Source organism: Haemorhous mexicanus, chromosome 37 (assembly GCF_027477595.1).
Source record: "Haemorhous mexicanus isolate bHaeMex1 chromosome 37, bHaeMex1.pri, whole genome shotgun sequence".
Taxonomy (NCBI): Eukaryota; Metazoa; Chordata; class Aves; order Passeriformes; family Fringillidae; genus Haemorhous; species Haemorhous mexicanus.
This window is the reverse complement of record NC_082377.1, coordinates 1,108,351-1,129,535: the sequence shown is the minus strand read 5'-3', so window position 1 is coordinate 1,129,535 and position 21,185 is coordinate 1,108,351. Positions and strand designations below refer to the sequence as shown.

The window sequence follows — 21,185 nt, the reverse complement described above, 5'->3', positions numbered from 1 at the left end:
GGCCGTGGGGGGACACTGGGCTGGCCACGTCCTCACCTCCTGCCGGAAGAGGCTCTGGAAGGAGAGGAAGGTCTCGGAGTTGGGGTCCTTCAGGTCCTCGGAGTAGTTGAAGTTGGTGAGGGTCACCTCCATGTCCACGGCGGCCATGATGGTCCCAGGGAACGCTGGAGGGGCAACGGGGAGAAGGGGTCGGTGGGGTGGGATGGGGTGGGTGAGGACGTCCAGGGTGTCCAGGACCACCAAAGTGACCAGGACCTCCAGGACCACCAAAGTGACCAGGACCTCCAGGGTGTCCAGGACCACCAAAGTGACCAGGACCCCCAAGAAAACCAGGACCCCAAGATGACCAGAACCCCCAAGGTGCCCAGAACCCCAAGAAGCCCAGGACCCCCAAGAAGCCCAGGACCACCAAGAAGATCAGGACCCCCAAGAAGCCCAGGACCACCAAGGTGCCCAGGACCTCCAGGGTGTCCAGGACCACCAAAGTGACCAGGACCCCCAAGAAAACCAGAACCCCCAAGAAGCCCAGGACCCCCAAGATGACCAGAACCCCCAAGTTGCCCAGGACCACCAAGAAGATCAGGACCACCAAGAAGACCAAGACCACCAAGATGACCAAGACCCCAAAACCCACCAGGACCACCAAGAAGACCAGAACTCCCAAGAAGATCACGACCACCAAGAAGCCCAGGACCCCCAGGAAGACCAGGACCACCAAGAAGACCAGGACCACCAAGAAGACCAGAACCCCCAAGAAGATCAGGACCACCAAGAAGCCCAGGACCCCCAAGAAGCCCAGGACCACCAAGAAGATCAGGACCACCAAGAAGCCCAGGACCACCAAGAAGCCCAGGACCACCAAGATGATCAGGACCCCCAAGAAGACCAGGACCACCAAGATGATCAGGACCCCCAAGAAGACCAGGACCACCAAGAAGCCCAGGACCCCCAAGAAGCCCAGGACCACCAAGAAGCCCAGGACCCCCAAGAAGCCCAGGACCACCAAGATGATCAGGACCCCCAAGAAGACCAGAACCTGAAGAAGCCCAGGACCACCAAGATGATCAGGACCCCCAAGAAGACCAGGACCACCAAGATGACCAAGACCCCAAAACCCACCAGGACCACCAAGAAGACCAGAACTCCCAAGATGATCAGGACCACCAAGAAGCCCAGGACCCCCAAGAAGACCAGGACCACCAAGAAGCCCAGGACCACCAAGAAGATCAGGACCCCCAAGAAGACCAGAACCCCCAAGTTGCCCAGGACCCCCAAGAAGCCCAGAACCCCCAAGAAGACCAGGACCACTAAGAAGCCCAGGACCACCAAGATGATCAGGACCACCAAGAAGATCAGAACGCCCAAGACCAGGACCCCCAAGAAGATCAGGACCACCAAGAAGACCAGGACCACCAAGAAGACCAAGACCCCAAAACCACCCCAGGTGCCCAGAACCCCCAAGTTGCCCAGGACCACCAAGAAGACCAGAACTTGAAGAAGAAGCCCAGAACCCCAAGAAGATCAGGACCACCAAGAAGACCAGGACCCCCAAGGTGCCCAGGACCCCTGGCCAGGTGCCCCAGGTGAGGGGTGGGACCATCACTCACGCAGGTTGGTCTCCACGGTGTCGGTGGAGAACTCGCAGCGCGGCCCGGCGTAGGACGGCGTGCAGAGACAACCGGAGCCACCGGGCGTGCCCCCGTTCTCGCACAGCCCTGGGGGGGACACGGGGACATCAGGGACACCCCCGGGCCACGGGGACACCCTGGGGTGGGGGGGGTGAAGGTCACCTGGGGAGGACTCACCTGGCAGAGGAGGAGCAGCGGTGGTCCAAGGGGTGGTGCTGGTGGACGCCATGGAGGTCACCAAGGTGGTCATGGAGGTGGCCGAGGTGGTTGGGGGGGTTGAGGTGGTTGATGTCACCTGGGTGGTCGTGGAGGTCACTGAGGTGGTCGTGGGTGTGGTGGGGGTCATCTGGGTGGTCGTGGTGGTCGTGGGTGTGGTGGGGGTCACTTGGGTGGTCGTGGAGGTCACTTGGGTGGTCGTGGGTGTGGTGGGGGTCATCTGGGTGGTCCTGGAGGTCACTAAGGTGGTCGTGGGTGTGGTGGGGGTCATCTGGGTGGTCGTGGTGGTCCCTGAGGTGGTTGTGGTGGTCACTGAGGTGGTCGTGGGTGTGGTGAGGGTCATCTGGGTGGTCGTGGAGGTCTCTGGGGTGGTCGTGGGTGTGGTGGGGGTCATCTGGGTGGTCCTGGAGGTCACTAAGGTGGTCGTGGGTGTGGTGGGGGTCATCTGGGTGGTCATGGTGGTCACTGAGGTGGTTGTGGGAGTGGTGGGGGTCATCTGGGTGGTCGTGGAGGTCACTTGGGTGGTCGTGGGTGTGGTGGGGATCATCTGGGTGGTCGTGGTGGTCTCTGGGGTGGTCGTGGGTGTGGTGGGGGTCATCTGGGTGGTCGTGGAGGTCACTTGGGTGGTCGTGGGTGTGGTGGGGGTCATCTGGGTGGTCGTGGAGGTCCCTGAAGTGATCATCGGTGTGGTGGGGGTCATCTGGGTGGTCGTGGTGGACACTGAGGTGGTCGTGGGTGTCCCTGAGGTGGTTGGGGCAGTCACTGAGGAGGTTGTGGTGGTCTTAGAGGTGGTTGTGGTGGACCCTGAGGAGGTGGTGATGGACCCTGAGGTGGTCGTGGTGGTCACTGGGGTGGTCATGGTGGTCCCTGGGGTGCTCGTGGTTGTCCCTGAGATGGTTGGGGCAGTCACTGAGGAGGTTGTGGTGGTCCCTGAGGAGGTGCTGGTGGTCCCTGAGGTTGTCGTGGTGGACCCTGAGGAGGTGCTGGTGGTCCCTGAGGTGGTGGTGGTGGTCACTGGTGTGGTCGTGGGTGTCCCTGAGATGGTTGTGGTGGTCTTAGGGGTGGTCGTGGCAGTCACTGAGGTCACCGGGGTGGTTGTGGTGGACCCCGAGGTGGTTGCAAAGGTCTCGGATGTGGTCATGGTGGTCATCAGTGTGGTCATGGAGGTCCCTGAGATGGTCGTGGTGGTCCCTGAGGTGGTTGGGGTGGTCACTGAGGTCGTGGAGGTCTCTGAGGAGGTTGGGGTGGTCCCTGAGGTGGTTGGGGTGGTCTTAGGGGTGGCTGTGGTGGTCCATGAGGTCGCTGAGGTCCCAGATGTGGTTGTGGTGGAGCCTGAGGAGGTCGTGGAGGTCTCTGGTGTGGTCGCGGATGTCCCTGAGGTGGTTGTGGTGGTCACTGAGGTCATGGAGGTCCCTGAGGTGGTTGGGGTGGTCTCTGGGATGGTCGTGGTGGTCCCTGTGGTGGTTGTGGAGATCACTGGGATGGTGGTAGTGCTCATGGTCGTGGTGGTCCCCGAGGTGGTTGTGGTGGTCACTGATGTGGTCATGGAGGTCTCTGAGGTGGTTGGGGTGGTCTTAGGGGTGGCTGTGGTGGTCCATGAGGTTGCTGAGGTCCCAGATGTGGTTGTGGTGGAGCCTGAGGAGGTCGTGGAGGTCTCTGGGGTGGTCGCGGATGTCACTGAGGTGGTTGTGGTGGTCACTGAGGTCATGGAGGTCCCTGAGATGGTTGGGGTCGTCTTAGGGGTGGCTGTGGTGGTCCATGAGGTCGTTGAGGACTCTGACGTGGTCGTGGTGGAGCCTGAGGAGGTGGTGGAGGCCTCTGAGGAGGTTGTGGTGGTCACTGAGGCCGTGGAGCTCACTGATGGGGTCGTGGTGAAGCCAGAGGAGGTGGTGGTGGTCTCTGGGATGGTCATGGTGGTCTCTGATGTGGTTGTGGTGGTCCCTGAAGTCGTGGAGGTCCATGGGACAGTCGTGGTGGTCCCTGAGGTTGTTGGGGTGGTCTCTGGGATGGTCGTGATGGTCACTGAGGTCGTGGAGCTCCCTGGTGTGGTCGTGGTGGAGCCTGAGGAGGTGGTGGTGGTCTCTGGGGTGACCGTGGAGGTCCCTGACGTGGTTGGAGTGGTCACTAGGGTGGTCATGGTGGTCTCTGATGTTGTGGTGGCAGTCCCTGAGATCGTGGAGGTCCCCGAGGTGGTTGTGGTGGTCTCTGAGGTGCTTGGAGGTGTCTCTGGTGTGGTCGTGGAGGTCACTGAGGTGGTTGGAGTCTCTGACGTGGTCATGGTGGAGCCTGAGGAGGTGGTGGTGGTCTCTGGGAAGGTCGTGGTGGTCCCTGGGGTGGTTGGAGGGGTCACTGGGGTGGTCGTGGTGGTCTCTGATGTGGTTGTGGTGGTCCCTGAGGTCGTGGAGGTCCATGGGACAGTCGTGGTGGTCCCTGAGGTTGTTGGGGTGGTCTCTGGGATGGTCGTGGTGGTCACTGAGGTCGTGGAGCTCCCTGGTGTGGTTGTGGAGGTCCCTGAGGAGGTGGTGGTGGTCTCTGGGGTGACCGTGGTGGTCTCTGGGATGGTCATGGAGGTCACTGAGGAGGTTGTGGTGGTCTCTGAGGTCGTGGAGGTCCATGGGACAGTCGTGGTTGTCCCGGAGGTTGTTGGGGTGGTCTCTGGGATGGTCGGGGTGGTCACTGAGGTGCTTGGAGGGGTCTCTGGTGTGGTGGTGGTGGTCACCGAGGTCATGAAGCTCCCTGACGAGGTCGTGGTGGAGCCTGAGGAGGTGGTGGAGGTCTCTGGGGTGACCGTGGTGGTCCCTGGGGTGGTTGGAGTGGTCACTGGGGTGGTCGTGGTGGTCTCTGATATGGTGGTGGCAGTCCCTGAGATCGTGGAGGTCCATGGGGTGGTTGTGGTGGTCTCTGGGAAGGTTGTGGTGGTCCCTGAGGTTGTTGGGGTGGTCCCCGAGGTGGTCGTGGTGGTCTCTGAGGTGCTTGGAGGGGTCTCTGGTGTGGTCGTGGAGGTCACTGAGGTGGTTGGGGTCTCTGACGTGGTCATGGTGGAGCCTGAGGAGGTCGTGGAGGTCTCTGGGAAGGTCGTGGAGGTCACTGGGGTGGTTGGAGTGGTCACTGGGATGGTCGTGGTGGTCACTGAGGTCGTGGAGGTCCCTGGTGTGGTTGTGGAGGTCCCTGAGGAGGTGGTGGTGGTCTCTGGGGTGACCGTGGTGGTCTCTGGGAAGGTCGTAGTGGCCACTGGGATGGTCGTGGTGGTCACTGAGGTGCTTGGAGGGGTCTCTGGGGTGGTGGTGGAGGTCACTGAGGAGGTTGGGGTGGTCACTGAGGTCGTGGAGCTCCCTGATGGGGTCGTGGTGGAGCCTAAGGAGGTGATGGAGGTCTCTGGGAAGGTCGTGGTGGTCCCTGGGGTGGTTGGAGTGGTCACTGGTGTGGTCGTGGTGGTCACCAAGGCCGTGGTGGTCTCTGGGGTGGTGGTGGAGGTCACTGAGGTAGTTGTGGTGGTCCATGAGATGGTTGGGGTGGTCCCCGAGGTGGTTGTGGTGGTGCCTGAGGTCGTGGAGGTCACTGAGGTGGTTGGGGTCTCTGACGTGGTCGTGGTGGAGCCTGAGGAGGTCATGGTGGTCTCTGGGAAGGTCGTGGTGGTCCCTGGGGTGGTTGGAGGGGTCTCTGGGGTGGTCGTGGTGGTCTCTGATGTGGTTGTGGTGGTCCCTGAGGTCGTGGAGGTCCATGGGGTCGTGGTGGTCCCTGAGGTGGTTGGGGTGGTCTCTGGGATGGTCGTGGTGGTCACTGAGGTCGTGGAGCTCCCTGGTGTGGTTGTGGTAGAGCCTGAGGAGGTGGTGGTGGCCTCTGGGGTGGTCGTGGTGGTCTCTGGGGTGGTTGGAGTGGCCTGTGGGGTGGTCGTGGTGGTCTCTGATGTGGTCGTGGAGGTCCCTGAGGTCATGGTGGTCCATGAGGGGGTCGTGGAGGACCCTGGGGTGGTTGTGGTGGTCTCTGAGGAGGTTGGGGTGGTCTTCGGGGTGGTTGTGGAGGTGCCTGAGGTGCTTGGAGTGGCATCTGGAGGGGTCGTGGTGGTCCCTGAGGTGCTTGGAGGGGTCTCTGGGGTGGTCATGGAGGTCTCTGAGGTGGTCGTGGTTGTCTCTGCTATGGTGGTGGTGGTCCCTGAGATGGTTGGGGTGGTCTCTGGGGTGGTCGTGGTGGTCACTGGGGTGGTTGGAGTGGTCACTGAGGTGGTCATGGTGGTCTCTGGGGTGGTCCCTGAGGTTGTGGAGGTCTCTGTGGTTGTGGAGGTCCCTGAGGTTGTCGTGGTGGTCCCTGAGGTCATGGAGGTCTCTGGGGTGGTCGTGGTGGTCACTGGGATGGTGGTGGGTGTCCCCGAGGTGGTTGGGATGGTCTCTGGGGTGGTCGTGGTGGTCACTGAGGTCGTGGTTGTCTCTGGTGTGGTGGTGGAGGTCACTGAGGAGGTTGTGGTGGTCACTGAGGTCGTGGAGCTCCCTGACGTGGTCATGGTGGAGCCTGAGGAGGTGGTGGTGGTCTCTGGCGTGACCGTGGTGGTCTCTGGGGTGACCGTGGTGGTCTCTGAGGTGGTCGTGGTGGACACTGAGGTGGTTGTGGAGGTCCCTGGGGTGGTCGTGGTGGCCCATGAGGTGGTTGGAGTGGTCTTAGGAGTGGTCGTGGTGGTCACTGAGATTGTGGTGGACTCTGAGGTGGGCGGGGTGGTCACCGTGGTGGTCATGGAGGTCTCTGGTGTGGTTGGAGTGGTCTCTGGGGTGGTCGTGGAGGTCACTGAGGTTGTGGAGGTCTCTGGGAAGGTCGTGGAGGTCCCTGGGGTGGTTGGGGTGGTCCCTGGGGTGGTTGGAGTGGTCTCTGGGGTGGTCGTGGTGGTCTCTGATGAGGTCGTGGCAGTCCCTGAGGTCATGGTGGTCCATGAGGGGGTCGTGGAGGACCCTGAGGTGGTCATGGAGGTCCCTGAGGAGGTTGTGGTGGTCACCGAGGTCGTGGAGCTCGCTGACGAGGTCGTGATGGACCCTGAGGAGGTGGTGGTGGTCTCTGGGAAGGTCGTGGTGGTCTCTGGGGTGGTTGGAGTGGACTCTGGGGTGGTCTTGGTGGTCTCTGATGTGGTTGTGGTGGTCACTGAGGTCGTGGAAGTCCATGGGACAGTCGTGGTGGTCCCTGAGGTTGTTGGGGTGGTCTCTGAAATGGTCGTGGTGGACCCTGAGATGGTTGTGGTGGTCTCTGAGGTGCTTGGAGGGGTTTCTGGTGTGGTCGTGGTGGTCACTGAGGTCGTGGTGGTCCATGGGGCAGTCGTGGTGGTCCCTGAGGTTGTTGAGGTGGTCTCTGGGATGGTCGTGGTGGTCACTGAGGTGGTTGGAGTGACCTGTGGGGTGGTCGTGGTGCTCCATGAGGTGGTTGTTGAGGTCCATGGGGTGGTTGGGGTGGTCACTGAGGAGGTGGTGGTGGTCTCTGGGAAGGTCGTGGTGGTCCCTGGGGTGGTTGGGGTGGTCACTGGGGTGGTCGTGGTGGTCTCTGATGTGGTTGTGGTGATCCCTGAAGCCGTGGAGGTCCATGGGACAGTCGTGGTGGTCACTGAGGTGCTTGGAGGGGTCTCTGGAGTGGTCATGGAGGTCACTGAGGAGGTTGTGGTGGTCCCTGAGGTCGTGGTGGTCCCTGGTGTGGTGGTGGAGGTCACTGGGGTGGTGGACCTCCCTGATGGGGTCGTGGTGGAGCCTGAGGAGGTGGTGGTGGTCTCTAGGGTGACCGTGGTGGTCTCTGGAAAGGTCGTGGAGCTCCCTGACGTGGTTGTAGTGGAGCCTGAGGAGGTCATGGTGGTCTCTGGGAAGGTCGTGGTGGTCACTGGGGTGGTTGGAGTGGTCTCTGAGGTCGTGGAGGTCCATGGGACAGTCGTGGTGGACCCTGAGGTCGTGGTGGTCCCTGGTGTGGTCGTGGAGGTCACTGAGGAGGTTGTGGTGGTCACTGAGGTCGTGGAGCTCCCTGATGTGGTCGTGGTGGAGCCAGAGGAGGTGGTGGTGGTCTCTAGGGTGACCGTGGTGGTCCCTGGGGTGTTCGTGGTGGACACTGAGGTGGTTGGGGTGACCTCTGGGGTGGTCGTGGTGGTCACTGAGGTCGTGGTTGTCTCTGGTGTGGTGGTGGAGGTCACTGAGGAGGTTGTGGTGGTCACTGAGGTCGTGGAGCTCGCTGACGTGGTCGTGGTGGAGCCAGAGGAGGTGGTGGTGGTCTCTGGGGGGACCGTGGTGGTCTCTGGGGTGGTCGTGGTGGCCCATGAGGTGCTTGGGGTGGTCTTAGGAGTGGTCGTGGTGGTCACTGAGATTGTGGTGGACTCTGAGGTGGGCGGGGTGGTCACCGTGGTGGTCATGGAGGTCTCTGGTGTGGTCGTGGAGGTCCCTGGGGTGGTCGTGGTGGTCCCTGGGGTGGTTGGAGTGACCTCTGGGGTGGTCGTGGTGGTCTCTGATGTGGTTGTGGCAGTCCCTGAGGTCATAGTGGTCCATGAGGTGGTTGTGGAGGACCCTGAGGAGGTTGGGGTGGTCTTCAGGGTGGTTGTGGAGGTGCCTGAGGTGGTTGGAGTGGCCTCTGGAGGGGTCGTGGTGGGCCCTGAGATGGTTGGGGTGGTCCCCGAGGTGGTTGTGGTGGTCACTGAGGTCGTGGAGCTCCCTGAGGTGGTCGTGGGGATGGCTGGTATGGTCGTGGAGGTCCCTGAGGTGGTTGGGGTGGTCTCTGGGGTGGTGGTGGAGGTCTCCGAGGTGGTTGGGGTGGTCTTAGGAGTGGTCGTGGAGGTCACTGAGGTCATGGAGGTCCCAGAGGGGGTCGTGGTGGAGCCTGAGGTGGTGGAGGTGGCCCCTGAGGTGGTCGTGGAGGTCTCTGGGGTGACTGTGGGGGTCCATGAGGTGGTTGGGGTGGTCTCTGGGATGGTCGTGGTGGTCACTGAGGAGGTGGTGGAGGTCTCTGAGGTGGTCAGGGTGGTCACCGGGGTGGTCGTGGGTGTCCCTGAGGGGGTTGAGGTGGTCCCTGAGGAGGTCGTGGAGGTCTCTGGGGTGACCGTGGTGGTCCATGAGGTGGTTGGAGTGGCCTCCGGAGTGGTCGTGGTGGTGCCTGAGGTGGTGGTGGAGGACACTGGGATGGTCGTGGAGGTCCCAGAGGTGGCCATGGAGGTACCTGCGGTGGTTGTGAGGGTCTCTGGGGTGGTTGTGGTGGTCCCTGAGGTCGTGGAGGCCACTGGGGTGGTCGTGGGGGTCTCTGGGGTGGTCGTGGTGGTCTCTGAGGAGGTGGTGGTGGTCACTGGTGTGGTGGTGGATGTCCCCAAGGTGGTTGGGGTGGTCTTAGGGGTGGTCGTGGAGGTCACTGAGGTTGTGGAGGTCTCTGAGGTGGTCGTGGAGGTCTCTGAGGTGGTCAGGGTGGTCACTGGTGTGGTCGTGGGTGTCCCTGAGGGGGTTGAGGTGGTCCCTGAGGAGGTCGTGGTGGTGCCTGAGGTGGTGGTGGAGGACACTGGGGTGGTCGTGGAGGTCCCAGAGGTGGTCATGGTGGTCACCGGGGTGGTCGTGGGGGTGTCTGGGGTGGTTGTGGAGGTCACTGGTGTGGTTGGAGTGGTCCATGAAGAGGTCGTGGAGGTCTCTGGAGGGGCCGTGGAGGTCCCAGAGGTGGTCGTGGTGGTCTCTGGGGTGGTCGTGGTGGTCTCTGGGGTGGTCATGGTGGTCTCTGAGGTTGTGGAGATCCTAGAGGTGGTCGTGGTGGTCTCTGGGGTGGTCGTGGTGGTCTCTGGGGTGGTCATGGGGGTCTCTGGGGTGGTCGTGGGGGTCTCTGGGGTGGTCGTGGTGGTCTCTGAGGTCGTGGAGGTCACTGGGGTGGATGTGGCGGTCCCGGAGGTGGTCAGGGTGGTCCCTGTGGTGGTTGTGGTGGAGCCTGAGGAGGTTGTGGAGGTCCCTGGGATGGTTGTGGAGGTCACTGAGGTGGTTGGAGTGACCTCTGGGGTGGTTGTGATGGTCCCTGAGGTCATGGAGGTCCCTGAGGTGGTCGTGGTGTCCTCTGGGATGGTCGTGGTGGTGCCAGAGGTTGCCAGGGTGGTCTCTGTGTTGGTTGTGGAGGTCCCTGCGGTGGTGGGAGTGGCCTCTGAGGTGATCGTTGTGGTTCCTGAGATGGTTGTGGTTGTCCCTGAGGTCGTGGAGGTCGCTGTGGTGGTTGTGGAGGTCCCTGAGGAGGTCATGGAAGACCCTGTGGTGGTCATGGTGGTCTCAGCGATGGTTGTGGGTGCCCCTGAGGTGGTCGGGGTGGCCTCTGGGGTGGTCATGGTGGTCTCTGGGATGATGGTGGAGGTCTCTGAGGTGGTTGGTGTCATCTCTGAGGTGGTTGTGGAGGACCCTGTGGAGGTCCCTGTGGTCCCTGAGGTGGTCCTGGAGATCTCTGAGGTGGTCAGGGTGGTCTCTGTGGTGGTCGTGGAGGTCCCAGGGGTGGTCATGGTGGTGTCTGGGATGGTGGTGGAGGTCTCTGAGGTGGTTGGTGTCATCTCTGGGCTGGTTGTGAAGGTCCCTGTGGTCTCTGTGGTGGTCATGGACATCTCTGTGATCATCGTGGAGGTCTCTGAGGTGGACAGGGTGGTCTCTGTGGTGCTCAGGGAGGTCTCTGTGGGGGTTGGGGTGGTCCCTGAGGTGGTTGAGGTGATCTCTGAGGTGGTTGGTGTCATCTCTGGGGTGGTTGTGGAGGACCCTGTGATGGTGGGGGAGGTCACCGGTGTGGTTGTGGGGGTCCCCAAGGTGGTCGTGGAGGTCCCAGTGGGGGTAGAGGTGGTCTCTGGGATGGTTGTGGTGGTCTCCGAGGTGATTGGTGTCATCTCAGGGGTGGTTGTGGAGGTGCCTGAGGTGCTTGGAGTGGCCTCTGGTGTGGTCGTGGTGGGCCCTGAGATGGTTGGGGTGGTCCCCGAGGTGGTTGTGGTGGTCACTGAGGTCGTGGAGCTCCCTGAGGTGGTCGTGGGGATGGCTGGTATGGTCGTGGAGGTCTCCGAGGTGGTTGGGGTGGTCTCTGGGGTGGTGGTGGACGTCTCTGAGATGGTTGGGGTGGTCTTAGGAGTGGTCGTGGAGGTCACTGAGGTCATGGAGGTCCCAGAGGGGGTCGTGGTGGAGCCTGAGGTGGTGGAGGTGGCCCCTGAGGTGGTCGTGGAGGTCTCTGGGGTGACTGTGGAGGTCAATGAGGTGGTTGGGGTGGTCTCTGGGATGGTCGTGGTGGTCTCTGAGGTGGTTGTGGAGGTCTCTGGGGTGACCGTGGTGGTCCATGAGGTGGTTGGGGTGGTCTCTGGGATGGTTGTGGTGGTGCCTGAGGTGGTGGTGGAGGACACTGGGGTGGTCATGGAGGTCCCAGAGGTGGTCATGGTGGTCACCGGGGTGGTCGTGGAGGCCACTGGGGTGGTCGTGGGGGTCTCTGGGGTGGTCGTGGTGGTCTCTGAGGAGGTGGTGGTGGTCACTGGTGTGGTGGTGGGTGTCCCCAAGGTGGTTGGGGTGGTCTTAGGGGTGGTCGTGGAGGTCACTGAGGTTGTGGAGGTCTCTGAGGTGGTCGTGGAGGTCTCTGAGGTGGTCAGGGTGGTCACTGGTGTGGTCGTGGGTGTCCCTGAGGGGGTTGAGGTGGTCCCTGAGGAGGTCGTGGAGGTGCCTGAGGTGGTGGTGGAGGACACTGGGGTGGTCGTGGAGGTCCCAGAGGTGGTCATGGTGGTCACCGGGGTGGTCGTGGGGGTGTCTGGGGTGGTTGTGGAGGTCACTGGTGTGGTTGGAGTGGTCCATGAAGAGGTCGTGGAGGTCTCTGGAGGGGCCGTGGAGGTCCCAGAGGTGGTCGTGGTGGTCTCTGGGGTGGTCGTGGTGGTCTCTGGGGTGGTCGTGGTGGTCTCTGGGGTGGTCATGGTGGTCTCTGAGGTTGTGGAGATCCCAGAGGTGGTCGTGGGGGTCTCTGGGGTGGTCATGGGGGTCTCTGGGGTGGTCGTGGTGGTCTCTGGGGTGGTTGTGGTGGTCTCTGGGGTCGTGGAGGTCCCAGAGGTGGTCATGGTGGTCTCTGAGGTTGTGGAGATCCCAGAGGTGGTCGTGGGGGTCTCTGGGGTGGTCGTGGTGGTCTCTGGGGTGGTCATGGTGGTCTCTGAGGTTGTGGAGATCCCAGAGGTGGTCGTGGGGGTCTCTGGGGTGGTCGTGGTGGTCTCTGGGGTGGTCATGGTGGTCTCTGAGGTTGTGGAGATCCCAGAGGTGGTCATGGTGGTCTCTGAGGTTGTGGAGATCCCAGAGGTGGTCGTGGGGGTCTCTGGGGTGGTCGTGGTGGTCTCTGGGGTGGTCATGGTGGTCTCTGAGGTCGTGGAGGTCACTGGGGTGGATGTGGCGGTCCCAGAGGTGGTCAGGGTGGTCCCTGTGGTGGTTGTGGTGGAGCCTGAGGAGGTTGTGGAGGTCCCTGGGATGGTTGTGGAGGTCACTGAGGTGGTTGGAGTGACCTCTGGGGTGGTTGTGATGGTCCCTGAGGTCATGGAGGTCCCTGAGGTGGTCGTGGTGTCCTCTGGGATGGTCGTGGTGGTGCCAGAGGTTGCCAGGGTGGTCTCTGTGTTGGTTGTGGAGGTCCCTGCGGTGGTAGGAGTGGCCTCTGAGGTGCTCGTTGTGGTCCCTGAGATGGTTGTGGTGGTCCCTGAGGTCGTGGAGGTCGCTGGGGTGGTTGTGGAGGTCCCTGAGGAGGTCATGGAAGACCCTGTGGCGGTCATGGTGGTCTCAGTGATGGCTGTGGAGCTCTCTGAGGTGGTCGGGGTGGCCTCTGGGGTGGTCATGGTGGTCTCTGGGATGGTGGTGGAGGTCTCTGAGGTGGTTGGTGTCATCTCTGAGGTGGTTGTGGAGGACCCTGTGGAGGTCCCTGTGGTCCCTGAGGTGGTAATGGAGATCTCTGAGGTGGTCAGGGTGGTCTCTGTGGTGGTCGTGGAGGTCCCAGGGGTGGTCATGGTGGTGTCTGGGATGGTGGTGGAGGTCTCTGAGGTGGTTGGTGTCATCTCTGGGCTGGTTGTGAAGGTCCCTGTGGTCTCTGTGGTGGTCATGGAGATCTCTGTGATCATCGTGGAGGTCTCTGAGGTGGACAGGGTGGTCCCAGGGGTGGGCGTAGAGGTCTCTGGGGTGGTTGTGGAGGTCCCCATGGTGATCATGGAGGTCTCTGTGGTGCTCAGGGTGGTCCCTATGGGGGTTGTGGTGGTCCCTGTGGTGGTTGAGGTGGTCTCTGGGATGGTCGTGGAGCTCTCTGAAGTGGTTGGTGTCATCTCTGGGGTGGTCGTGGAGAACCCTGTGATGGTCGGGGAGGTCACCGGTGTGGTTGTGGGTGTCCCTGTGGTGGTCGTGGAGGTCTCTGTGATCATTGTGGAGGTCTCTGTGGTGCTCGTGGAGGTCCCTGAGGTAGTTGGGGTGGTCTCTGGGATGGTGGTGGAGGTCTCTGGGGTGGTTGATGTCATCTCTGGGGTGGTCGTGGAGATCTCTGTGGTGGTCCCTGTGGTCCCTGTGGTGGTCGTGGAGGTCTCTGTGGTGCTCGAGGAGGTCCCTGTGGGGGTTGAGGTGGTCTCTGGGATGGTTGTGGAGATCTCTGTGATCATCGTGGAGCTCTCTGAGGTGGACAGGGTGGTCCCTGAGGTGGTCGGGGAGGTCTCTGAGGTGGTTGGTGTCATCTCTGGGGTGGCTGTGGAGATCTCTGTGGTGGTCCCTGTGGTCCCTGATGTGGTCGTGGAGGTCTCTGTGGTGGTCACAGTGGTCTCAGGGATGGTGGTGGAGGTCTCTGAGGTGGTTGATGCCATCTCTGGGGTGGTTGTGGAGGTCTCTGTGGTGGTCACAGTGGTCCCCAAGGTGATCGTGGAGGTCTCTGTGGTGCTCAAGGAGGTCCCTGTAGGGGTTGAGGTGGTCTCTGGGATGGTTGTAGAGTTCTCTGTGATCATCGTGGAGCTCTCTGAGGTGGACAGGGTGGTCTCTGTGGTGGCCAGGGAGGTCTCTGTGGTGGCCAGGGAGGTCTCTGTGGTGGTCAGGGAGGTCTCTGTGGTGGTCGTGGAGGTCTCTGTGGTGACCGTGGTGGTCCCTGTGGTGTCCATGGGCTCACTGGAGGTCCCTGTGATGGTCGTGGAGGTCTCTGTGGTGGTTGTGAAGGTCCCCGTGCTGTCCATGGTGGTCCCTGTGGTGTCCATGGTGGTCCCTGTGGTGTCCATGGTGGTCCCTGTGATGTCTGTGGTGGTACCTGTGCTGTCCATGGTGGTCCCTGTTATGTCCGTGGTGGTCCCTGTTATGTCCGTGGTGGTCCCTGTCGTGCCCATGGTGGTCCCTGTGGTGTCCATGGTGGTCCCTGTGATGGTCGTGGAGATCTCTGTGGGGGTCGGGGTGGTCCCTGTGATGGTCGAGGTGGTCCCTGTGGTGTCCATGGTGGTCCCTGTGATGTCCATGGTGGTCGGGGTGGTGTCCATGGTGGTCCCTGTGATGATCGTGGAGATCTCTGAGGTGGTCGGGGTGGTCCCTGTGGTGTCCATGGTGGTCCCCGTGATGTCTGTGGTGGTCCGTGTGGTGGTCGTGGAGGTCTCTGAGGTGGTCAGGGTGGTCCCTGTGATGTCCGTGGTGGTCCCTGTGATGTCTGTGGTGGTCGCCATGATGTCCATGGTGGTCCCTGTGATGTCCATGGTGGTCCCTGTGGTGTCCATGGTGGTCCCTGTGATGGTCGTGGAGATCTCTGTGGTGCTCAGGCTGGTCCCCGTGATGGTGGTGGAGGTCTCTGAGGTGGTCAGGGAAGTCCCTGTGGTGTCCATGGTGGTCCCCGTGATGTCCATGGTGGTCCCCATGATGTCCACAGTGGTCCCTGTGATGTCCGTGGTGGTCGCTGTGATAGTCATGGAGATCTCTGTGGTGCTCAGGGTGGTCCCTGGGATGGTCGGGGTGGTCCCCATGGTGTCCATGGTGGTCCCTGTGGGGGTCGTGGAGGTCTCTGAAGTGGTCAGGGAAGTTCTTGTGGTGTCCATGGTGGTCCCCGTGATGTCCGTGGTGGTCCCCGTGATGTCCATGGTGGTTGGGGTGATGGTCATGGAGATGTCTGTGGTGCTCGGGGTGGTCCCTGTGACATCCATGGTGGTCCCCGTGATGTCCATGGTGGTCCCTGTGGTGCTCAGGGTGGTCCCCGTGATGGTGGTGGAGGTCTCTGAGGTGGTCAGGGAAGTCCCTGTCGTGTCCATGCTGGTCCCTGTGATGTCCACAGTGGTCCCTGTGATGTCCGTGGTGGTCCCTGTGATAGTCATGGAGATCTCTGTGGTGCTCGGGGTGGTCCCTGTGATGTCTGTGGTGGTCCCTGTGATGTCTGTGGTGGTCCCTGTGATGATCGTGGAGATCTCTGAGGTGGTCGGGGTGGTCCCCGTGATGTCCATGGTGGTCCCTGTCGTGTCCATGGTGGTCGGGGTGGTGTCCATGGTGGTCCCTGTGATGGTCGTGGGGGTCTCTGAGGTGGTCAGGGTGGTCCCTGTGATGTCCATGGTGGTCCCCGTGATGTCTGTGGTCATCCCTGTGGTGTCCATGGTGGTCTCTGTGATGGTCGTGGAGATCACTGTGGTGCTTGGGGTGGTCCCTGTGGTGTCCATGGTGGTCCCTGTGATGTCCATGGTGCTCCCTGTGATGGTCGTGGAGATCTCTGTGGTACTCGGGGTGGTCCCTGTGATGTCTGTGGTGGTCTCCGTGATGGTGGTGGAGGTGTCTGAGGTGGTCAGGGAAGTCCCTATGGTGTCCATGGTGGTCCCCGTGATGTCTGTGGTGGTCCCTGTGATGATTGTGGAGATCTCTGTGGTGCTCGGGGTGGTCCCTGTAATGTCCATGGTGGTCCCTGTGATGTCCATGGTGGTCCCTGTGATGGTCATGGAGATGTCTGTGGTGCTCGGGGTGGTCCCTGTGACATCCATGGTGGTCCCCGTGGTGTCCATGGTGGTTGGGGTGGTGTCCACGGTGGTCCCTGTGATGATTGTGGAGATCTCTGTGGTGCTCGGGGTGGTCTCTGTGGTGTCCATGGTGGTCCCTGTGGTGTCCATGGTGGTCCCTGTGGTGTCCACGGTGGTCCCTGTGGTGTCCATGGTGGTCCCTGTGATGATCGTGGAGATCTCTGTGGTGGTCGGGGTGGTCCCTGTAATGTCCATGGTGGTCGAGGTGTTGTCCACGGTGGTCCCCGTGATGTCCGTGGTGGTCCCTGTGGTGTCCATGGTGGTCCCTGTGATCGTCGGGGTGGTCCCCATGATGGTCGGGGTGGTCTCCATGATGTCCGTGGTGGTCCCCGTGATGTCCCTCATGGTGGTTGGGGTGGTGTCCATGGTGGTCCCTGTGATGTCCATGGTGGTCCCCGTGATGTCCATGGTGGTCCCTGTGATGTCCATGGTGGTCCCCGTGATGTCCGTGGTGGTCCCTGTGGTGTCCATGGTGGTCCCTGTGATGTCTGTGGTGGTCCCCGTGATGTCCGTGGTGGTCCCTGTGGTGTCCATGGTGGTCCCTGTGATGGTCAGGGTGGTCCCCATGATGTCCGTGGTGGTCCCCGTGATGTCCATGGTGGTTGGGGTGGTGTCCATGGAGGTCCCTGTGATGTCCATGGTGGTCCCCGTGATGTCCGTGGTGGTCCCCGTGATGGTCGGGGTGGTCTCCATGATGTCTGTGGTGGTTGGGGTGGTGGCCATGGTGGCCCCCACAATGTCCGTGGTGGTCCCCATGATGTCCAGGGGCTCCCTGGAGGTCCCCTGTGCTCTGGTTGTCCCCATGATGGCGGCTGCAGGGGGAGGTCCAGGGTGAGCAGAGACCCCCAAGGCCCTCCCCAGGGAGGAGACCCCGACCTTCCTCCTCCTCCTCCTCCTCCTCCTCCTCCTCCTCCTCCTCCTCTTCCTCCTCCCAGACCACCCCCACATGGACCCTCCCCAACCTCCCGCCATCTTCTCCACCTTCCTCCTCCTCCTCTTCCAAGACCTTCATCTTTTGTTGATGTCCTTCATCCTCCCCCTCCTCTTCTTCACCTTCCTCCTCATCTTCTCCACCTCCCTTCACCCTCCTCTTCCTCCCAGACCTTCATCCCAGCCTCGGCACTGACCAACCCAACCTCACCTGGCTGTCTCCACCTTCCTCCTCTTCCTCTTCCTCCTCCTCCTCCTCCTCCCCCCCCTTCATCCCCCTCCAGCCTCTCCCCATCGTCTCCACCTTTCACCTCTTCCTCTTCCTCCTCACCGTCCTCTTCCTCTTCTTCCTCATCCTCCTCCTCCTCCAAGCCCCTCATGGACCCCCCCCAGCCTCTCCAACCCCAACCCCATTTCCTCCTGCTCTTCATCATCACCCTCCTCTTCTTCATCCTCCTCTTGCTCCTCCAACACCTCCATCCCCAACTCCTCCTCTTCCTCTTCTTCCTCCCCTTCATCTTCCTCCTCCTCCTCCTCCTCCTCCTCCTCCCAGATCTTCGGATCTGAACTCCTCAAACCTCGCCCACCCCGATTCCTCCTCCTCTTCTTCATCCTCTTCATCCTCCTCTTCATCCCCCTCCTTGCCTTCATCCTCCTCCTCTTCTTCATCCTCTTCATCCTCCTCTTCATCCCCCTCCTTGCCTTCATCCTCCTCCTCTTCTTCATCCTCTTCCTCATCTTCTTCCTCCTCCTCTTCCTCATCCTCCTCCTCCTCCTCATTCTCTTCCTCCAGGACCCTCATCCCCCTGTCCCCACCATCCTCCTCCTCCTCTTCTTCATCCTCCTCCTCCTCCTCCTCCTCTTCCTCCAAGACCCTCATCCCTCTGTCCCCACCATCCTCCTCCTCCTCCTCCTCTTCCTCCCCTCCCCGATGTCCCCCTGTCCCCTCCCCATCCTCACCTGTGATGGCTCAGGTGAGAACCACCAGGTGAGGGCCACCAGGACCCTCCCAATGTCCCCTTCCAATGTCCCTCTGTCCCCTCCCGATGTCCCCTCCAGATGTCCCCCTGTCCATCCTCACCTGTGATGGCTCAGGTGAGAACCACCAGGTGAGAACCACCAGGACCCTCCCCAGTGTCCCCCTCCTGATGTCCCCTCCTGATGTCCCCTCCCGATGTCCCCCCCGTCCATCCTCACCTGTGATGGCACAGGTGAAGGCCACCAGGACCCTCCCAATGTCCCCTCCCGATGTCCCCTCCCGATGTCCCCTGTCCATCCTCACCTGTGATGGCGCAGGTGAAGGCCACCAGGACCCTCCCCAATGTCCCCTCCCAATGTCCCCTCCCGATGTCCCCCGTCCATCCTCACCTGTGATGGCGCAGGTGAAGGCCACCAGGACCCTCCCCAATGTCCCCTCCCGATGTCCCCCTCCCGATGTCCCCCGTCCCTCCTCACCTGTGATGGCGCAGGTGAAGGCCACCAGGACCCTCCCCGGTGTCCCCCCCGCCATGGCCACGTTCTGTCCCCAACTGGGGCGGGAGCCAGCGGTGACAGGGACAATATCTGGGGGGGGGCGGGGGGGGACAGAGGGTGGCCCCGGACCTTTGTCCCCTGGGGTGGCGCAGGTGGGCGGGGGGGTGGCAGGCGGTGACACAGGCGGTGACACACGCGGGTGACACACGTGGGTGACACACAGGTGACACACAGGTGACACAGACGCCGGAGAATGTGGCGGCCGCGCCCGGCCGCGCTCGGAGCTTCCTCCAGGCAGCGGTGTCACCGCCAGGGGACACGGGAGGGGGGACACGGGGTGGGGACATTGGGGTGGCATCGAGATCGATGAGGACACAGGGGTGGCACCCAGATCCATGGGGACATTGGGGTGGCATCGAGATCGATGGGGACACGGGGGTGGGGACATTGGGGTGGCACCAAGATCCATGGGGACAGGGGTTGGGGACATTGGGGTGGCACTGAGATCTGTGGGGACATGGCAGTGGGTACATGGAGGTGGCACCAAGATGGGTGGGGACACTGGGGTGGCACCGAGGTCCATGGGGACACGGGGGTGGGGACACGGGGGTGGCACTGAGATCTGTGGGGACATTGGGGGTGGGGACATGGAGGTGGCACCAAGATCCATGGGGACATGGAGGTGTCACCAGGATGGATGGGGACATTGGGGTGGCACCGAGATCCATGGGGACACGGGGGTGGGGACATTGGGGTGGCACTGAGATCAGTGGGGACATTGGGGTGGGGACATGGAGGTGGCACCAAGACCTGTGGGGACACTGGGGTGGCACCGAGGTCCATGGGGACACGGGGGTGGGGACACGGGGGTGGCACTGAGATCTGTGGGGACATTGGGGTGGGGACATGGAGGTGGCACCGAGATCCATGGGGACATGGAGGTGTCACCAGGATGGATGGGGACATTGGGGGTGGCACCGAGATCCATGAGGACACGGGGGTGGGGACATTGGCGTGGCACTGAGATTGGTGGGGACATTGGGGTGGGGACATGGAGGTGGCACCAAGATCCATGGGGACAGGGGTTGGGGACATTGGGGTGGCACTGAGATCTGTGGGGACATTGGGGTGGGGACATGGAGGTGGCACCGAGATCCATGGGGACATGGCGGTGGGGACATTGGGGTGGCATCGAGATCGGTGGGGACACAGAGATGTCCTGGTGGCCAGGAGGGATGTGGGGTTGGGGACAGGGGGTGGGGACATTTGGGTGGCACTGAGATCTGTGGGGACATTGTTGGGGTGGCATTGAGATCGATGGGGACACGGGGGTGGGGACCTGGAGGTGGCACTGAGATCGGTGGGGACATGGAGGTGTCACCAAGATGGGTGGGGACATGGAGGTGGCATTGAGATCCATGGGGACAGGGGGGTGGGGACATTGGGGTGGCACTGAGATCGATGGGGACATTGGGGTGGGGACATTGGGGTGGCACCGAGATCAGTGGGGACATTGGGGTGGGGACATGGAGGTGGCATCCAGATCCATGGGGACATTGAGGTGGCACTGAGATCTGTGGGGACATGGGGGTGGGGACATTGGGGTGGCACTGAGATCAGTGGGGACATTGGTGTGGCACTGAGATCTGTGGGGACACGGAGGTGGCACCAAGATCTGTGGGGACAGGGGATGGGGACATTGGGGTGGCACCGAGATGGGTGGGGACATGGAGGTGGCACTGAGATCCATGGGGACAGGGGGGTGGGGACATTGGGGTGGCACTGAGATCGGTGGGGACAGGGGGGTGGGGACATGGAGGTGGCACCAAGACCTGTGGGGACACTGGGGTGGCACTGAGGTCCATGGGGAGACGGGGGTGGGGACATTGGGGTGGCACTGAGATCCATGGGGACACGGGGGGTGGGGACATTGGGGGGGCACTGAGATGGGTGGGGACATTGGGGTGGCACTGAGATCTGTGGGGACATTGGGGTGGGGACATTGGGGTGGCACCGAGATCGGTGGGGACACGGAGATGTCCTGGTGGCCAGGAGGGATGTGGGGTTGGGGACAGGGGGTGGGGACATGGAGGTGGCACCGAGATCTGTGGGGACACAAAGGTGTCACCAAGATGGGTGGGGACATTGAGGTGGCACCGAGATCGGTGGGGACATTGGGGTGGCACCAAGATCCATGGGGACACAGGGGTGGGGACATTGAGATGGCACTGAGATCCATGGGGACACAGGGGTGGGGACATTGAGGTGTCCCAGTCCCTCCCAGTATGTCCCAGTCCCTCCCAGTGCCATCCCAGTACGTCCCAGTATCTCCCAGTGTCTCCCCGAGGATTTCCCCATGACGTCACCGCCGGGCCCCACCTGCGCCAGCCAATGGGGGAGGGGCGGGTGACCCTTGCCCGGCAGGAGCAGAAAGGGGGAGGGGCCACACCTGGCGACACACCTGGCGACACACCTGGCGACACGTCAGCGGCGGGAACCGCGACACGAGAGTGACACCTGGGGGGGAGGGGGGAGGGGGGGGACAGGGACACACCTGGGGAGGGGGAGGGGACAGGTGTGAAGGGGACAATTCCCCCGAATCCCCCAAAATGTCCCCAAAGCTCGCCCCAAAATCCCCGAAAATTCCCCCAAAATTGCCCCAAAATTTCCCTAAAATCCCCCCAAATCCCCCCTAAAATCCCTCAAATTCCTCAAAATCCCCCCAAAATCCCCCGAATTCCCCCAAATTCTCCCAAATCCCCCCAAATCCCCCCATAATCCCCCAAATTCCCACAGAAATCCTTTTAAAAATCCCCCAAATCCCCCAAAATTCCCCCCAAATTCCCCAAATTTCCTCCAAAATTCCCCCCCTAATCGCCCCAAAATTTCCTTAAAATTCCCCCAAAGCCCCCAAAAAATTCCCCCAAAATTCCCCCGAGTTGCTCAAAATATCCCCGAATTCCCCCAAAATTCCCCCTTCAAAATTCCCCCAA

At 62.0% G+C, this 21,185-nt stretch overlaps 1 protein-coding gene across 1 annotated transcript in view; it reads right to left on the bottom strand.

Annotated features, from left to right (window-relative positions):
* Positions 1-1,599: 1,599 nt before the first annotated feature.
* Positions 1,600-21,185, bottom strand: part of LOC132341252 (mucin-2-like) — a 20,295-nt gene continuing 709 nt past the window's right edge. Inside the window, exons 2-9 of the mRNA XM_059872616.1 lie at positions 20,572-20,709; positions 18,175-18,282; positions 7,735-16,601; positions 7,465-7,665; positions 6,559-7,429; positions 4,093-6,455; positions 1,806-3,924; positions 1,600-1,715 (exon numbers count right to left, since the gene is read on the bottom strand). Of these exons, the coding sequence (XP_059728599.1) occupies positions 1,600-1,715; positions 1,806-3,924; positions 4,093-6,455; positions 6,559-7,429; positions 7,465-7,665; positions 7,735-16,601; positions 18,175-18,282; positions 20,572-20,709 (14,783 nt within the window). The remainder of the gene's footprint in view (positions 1,716-1,805; positions 3,925-4,092; positions 6,456-6,558; positions 7,430-7,464; positions 7,666-7,734; positions 16,602-18,174; positions 18,283-20,571; positions 20,710-21,185) is intronic.